The sequence below is a fragment of the Myotis davidii genome, unplaced genomic scaffold, assembly GCF_000327345.1.
Source record: "Myotis davidii unplaced genomic scaffold, ASM32734v1 scaffold187, whole genome shotgun sequence".
NCBI lineage: Eukaryota > Metazoa > Chordata > Mammalia > Chiroptera > Vespertilionidae > Myotis > Myotis davidii.
The window spans coordinates 5,581,327-5,585,904 of record NW_006383018.1 but is presented as its reverse complement, the minus strand read 5'-3'; the positions used below and the strand labels follow the sequence as shown (position 1 = coordinate 5,585,904).

The window sequence follows — 4,578 nt, the reverse complement described above, 5'->3', positions numbered from 1 at the left end:
CTCTTTCCTTGTTTCACCAGATGCTTTATTTCATAGGCTCATGGAATATTAGAAGCTGGAAAAAATTCAGAGATTTATCCAATTCCCTATGCTCTACAGCCAGAGACACGGAGGCCCACAGAGACCAGAAAGCTTGGTCTCCTCAGTCCACCACTGATGTCACCCCTACTCCCTGCAACTCAGCTCCAAATTCTTCTAGCAGAGTGAGCAGGTAAAAACCAGACCTGCAGAGACGATTCTCCCATCCTAAAATAGACTTGTAGCTAAAGCACATTAGTATGTCTGCTAAAACATAAAACACTAGCACAGAGAATGGAAGACTAGGTAAGATGAACGTTCAAGTATCTGAGGAAAACACTTTTTTAGTTTCTAAATCCAAGATAACATTTTCATATATAATATCTCAATATAATAAAAAATACTCGCCATTTCCAATGAATTCTGCAAGTGAATAAATAAAATCAACAAAATAGGATTATGAGAGACTTTTACATGAAGACTTTCTAGCATGTACTCTTTGATCAAAAGTTAACTAATGCACCATTTTAAATTTTCTACTCTAAGAAATGGAGAGTACATCCTCATTATACTACAAGCACATGAAAAATCAATATACATTTGGGTTAAAACATCCAGATTAAAAATACATTAAAATATTTGAATGTATGTTTATTAATCTTCACTACATTTTGGCCAGGAATGTAAAAAGTTCTGAACATCGAATAAATTCAGATGAATAGAGGCTGAACATATGAAGTTGCACTGTCCTTGTATCAGCTGGGATAAAGAATATTTATTTTACCTGAATATTTACTATGTTTATGAAGTATGAAATACTACAACTAAATTGCGGATGGATTTTTTGATATGCCCATATGAAACACATGCACATTTAAAATAAAGCGTGTTGTCCCATTATATCAATGTACGCTTGGCATTTACATTAGAAATAGACCAGCATCTGTATTATATTACAACACACAAGGGTTCCCGACAGCCGTTTTCACTTGGGGGTTAGCTTCTATTCATTTACTTGATCTTCTACAGAGAACAGGATGCAAAATTATTCCAATACGTATCTACTCTCAGGAATATGTGCTGGTGGGAAAGCTTTGTTCTGCATTGTGTTAGCACAAATCATAGCGAGCAGATCCAAGGAACTTTCTCTTCCTGGACAAAAAGAAAACCCTGAAAACCTCAGTGGTTTTTAATGCTTTTCTGCGTTTGTATGTGTGTGCTTTTTCATGTAAATGTTTACTGATTTTTTTCTGAAAAAGCATTATATACTGGCTGAAAATTTGATAAAAATTGCAAAAAAAATAAAGCAGAGGGGGAAAAAACACCTAATTCAAACCATAAAGACAGCAAGCATTCGCGTTTTGGTGTTTTTACCCTTTTTTGTTTTGTTTCAGTGAATTTCTTTAAATACTGTGATAAAATATAACTTATTTGATTCCAAAGTCTTCACACTGTCAAAGAAATACCAATATTTGATTCATAAGTGAATAATAAAAGCAAGTAATATTTCTTTTCCGTGAGATTGAACATACATACACGCTCCTTGGGAAACTGCGAAGAACCTGCCATCCTGCTTTAAAGTAAAGAGAGTTTTATACAGTAGGAACCTCGGGAGAAGAAGTGCAGGAAAAGAATGTCTGCTCAGCTTGCCTACCTCGTCGTCGTCAGCATCATACTGGGCGTAATGCTGCTCAAGCATCTCTCTCTGGCGCCTTTCTTGTTCCAGTGTCTGGCTTATCAACTGCGCAACCTCACTCACTTGTCCTGGTTTTTCTCGCCCAATGACAAACCTGTAGGAAGGTTAAAGAAGACTAATATAATTAGACTGTTCAGTAAAAAAAAAAGTGCTAAGTGACCAAGATTGATATTTCAGGATCCATGAAACAAAGTAACCAAGATTGATATTTCATCAGGATCCATGAAGCCTCAAAAAAAAAAAAAATCACCTCTATACAGTGGGGCCTTGACTTTCGAGTTTAATTCATTCCGTGACGGAGCTCGTAACTCAAATTACTCATATGTCAAATCAAAAAGTGAACGAGTGAGACATGTGATGCTGGGCTGATGTTGTGGCGTTCACTGTGACGTTCGATGCGCCAGCTAGCGGAGGGGAATCTGAAGCTGGCTTGTAACCCGAATTTTAGCTCGCAACTCAAAGCAAAAAAAAAAAGCCGAGAGACGGCTGGTATCTCAAAAAGCTCGTTAGTCGGGACACTCGTAAGTCATGGCTCCACTGTACTTAAAATGGCAGGCGGGTGGCAGGAGAGGTTAGCTGAGCAATCAAAGTTATTTTTGCTGCAGTCCAAAGGAACAGAAAGGAAAAAAAAAATAAAAGATCATAAAAAAAATTATTACCTTGGGAAAAAACAAAACAGATGTATTACAATACTATACACACTTTTGATGCTCTACATATGGCAGCAAACTCCTAATTTCCTGTACCATTGAACTTAAGATTTCCATAGTAATGACCTCTTTATAACACAAAAACTGCATGAAAACTTTTGAGATATAGCATACCTTAGGTGGGTAAATATATGTAGAGTAGAGCCACTAACTTTTTGGTAAGTTACTAAACTTTAGAGATAAGAAAAGGGGGGGAAATGTAGTTTTGTTAGTTTTAGATTCAAAAAGAAAAACTAAAATAAGGAGAGTTGGTGAATTAGTTCATTTACTTTGGAGAAATTTTGAAGTTTTAAACAGGACTTAATTTTGATATTATGTTTACATGTTCATTTAATCAATTGAGCTATTTTCCTTTAAGAATCAACTATAAATAAAATTTGTAAAAACTAAAATTTTCATCTTTATTCAGGTATAATTCACACAAATATATCTATTTTAAATGTAAAGGTCAATAAGCTTGACAAATGAATAAACCTATAAACACCACATTAATAAAGATATAGAATATTTCCGTCAAACTGAAATATACCATTTCCTTTCTAGTAAATCACTTCACCCTAAGGCCATATTAGATTTATCTTTATTCTAAAGTTTCATATAAATGGAATCATAGAGTGTCTGGCTTCTTTGGCTCACTATAATGTTTTGGACATTCACCCATGTTATTGCAAGTATCAGCAATCTGTTCCTTTTTGTAACTGAATAGTATTTCATTGTTCCAGATGTACTATATTTAGTGTATCTATTCATCTATTGATAGGTATTTGGGTTGGATTTGGATGTTATGAGCAAAATTACTATAAACATTTGAGTGCAAGTTTTAGACATTAATTTTCATTTTCCTTAAGACAAATGATTGATGTCATGTGTTAAGTAAGTATATATTTAGCTTTTCAAATATTTGCCAAATTGTTTTTTTCAAAGTGGTGGTACCATTTTACATTCCAACCAGCAATGCATGAAAGGTGAAGTTGCTTTACCTCCTCACCAACATTTAGTACTGTATTTTAAAATTTTAGCCACTCTACTAGGTATCTAGTTATATTTTATAATGGTTTTAATTTCCAATGCCCTGCTAACGATTTTAAGTATCTTTTCATGCGTGTTTTGACCATGCACATGTCTTCCCCAGTGAAATATCTTTTCAAATATTTTGCCCATTTTTCACTCCAGTTGTCTGACTTTTTATTATTGAGTTGCAATGGTTCTATATCCTCAGCTATGTGTATATTGGACATACACACACACACAGAGATATACACACAAATAATATAAGTGTATGTGCTTATTCTATTTATTATCTTTTGCCAACCGCAGTGTACTTCTTAACTTTCTATATTGATCTTTTATCTCCCTTTAAATGAATAATAGAGTGGGGTTTAAGAGAGTATAACTTCCCTACTATAAATCTGACAGGTGATTGAGGGAAGCAATTAATGTACAAAATGCAAATTAATCAAAAACAGCAGCCAAGCTCAAAGTCAGTAAATTAGAATTCACATTCATGTAAGCCATAAGTTCTTTAAACACATTTGAGAATTACTTTGTCAGGTCTTTTAGTTTAACAGTTTTCCCTAAGAATGTAGAAGTTTATTTTCTCTGCAAGGCAAGTGTTTAAAGCTAATGTAAACACAATTCAAGGAGAGAAAAACAAAAGATGTGGTCCACTTGCCAAATAGTTGAAACTGATTTTAATTGCTGATTTTAGAGATGAAAGAAGGAATCTTAAGAAAGACCTCACGAAAATTTTTAAAGCAAAATATTCTTTTTTAAAATCTAAATTATCTATAATAATAAAAGCATAACATGCTAATTAGACTGGGCAGCTGAACAGCAGAAAGACCGTCTGGATGACCTTTCAGTTGACCTTCCAGACAAAGCCAGGGCTGCAAGGGCCGAGGCAGCTGGGGCTGTGAGGGCCTACCCTTGCATGAATTTTGTGCATCGGGCTTCTAGTATCCTATCTAATAAAAGACAAAAATGGTAATTGGCGTACGACCAATACCCTTTTCATTGGCTAATCAGGGCTATATGCAAATTAACTGCCAACTAAGATTGGCAGTTAACTGCCAACTAAGATTGACAACAAGATGGTGGTTAATTTGCATATGTAGGCACAATGCAGGGAGTGAAAGGGAAAGCATTGTGGAGAAT

The 4,578-nt window shown here is 34.7% G+C and overlaps 1 protein-coding gene across 8 annotated transcripts in view; it reads right to left on the bottom strand.

The window, feature by feature from the left end:
* PPP1R9A (protein phosphatase 1 regulatory subunit 9A) overlaps positions 1-4,578 on the bottom strand; it is a 230,710-nt gene that overhangs the window by 75,940 nt on the left and 150,192 nt on the right. For all 8 annotated transcript variants that reach the window (XM_015558301.1, XM_006779231.2, XM_015558300.1 and 5 more), the window contains exon 5: positions 1,673-1,808. In XM_015558301.1, the coding sequence (XP_015413787.1) occupies positions 1,673-1,808 (136 nt within the window). The remainder of the gene's footprint in view (positions 1-1,672; positions 1,809-4,578) is intronic.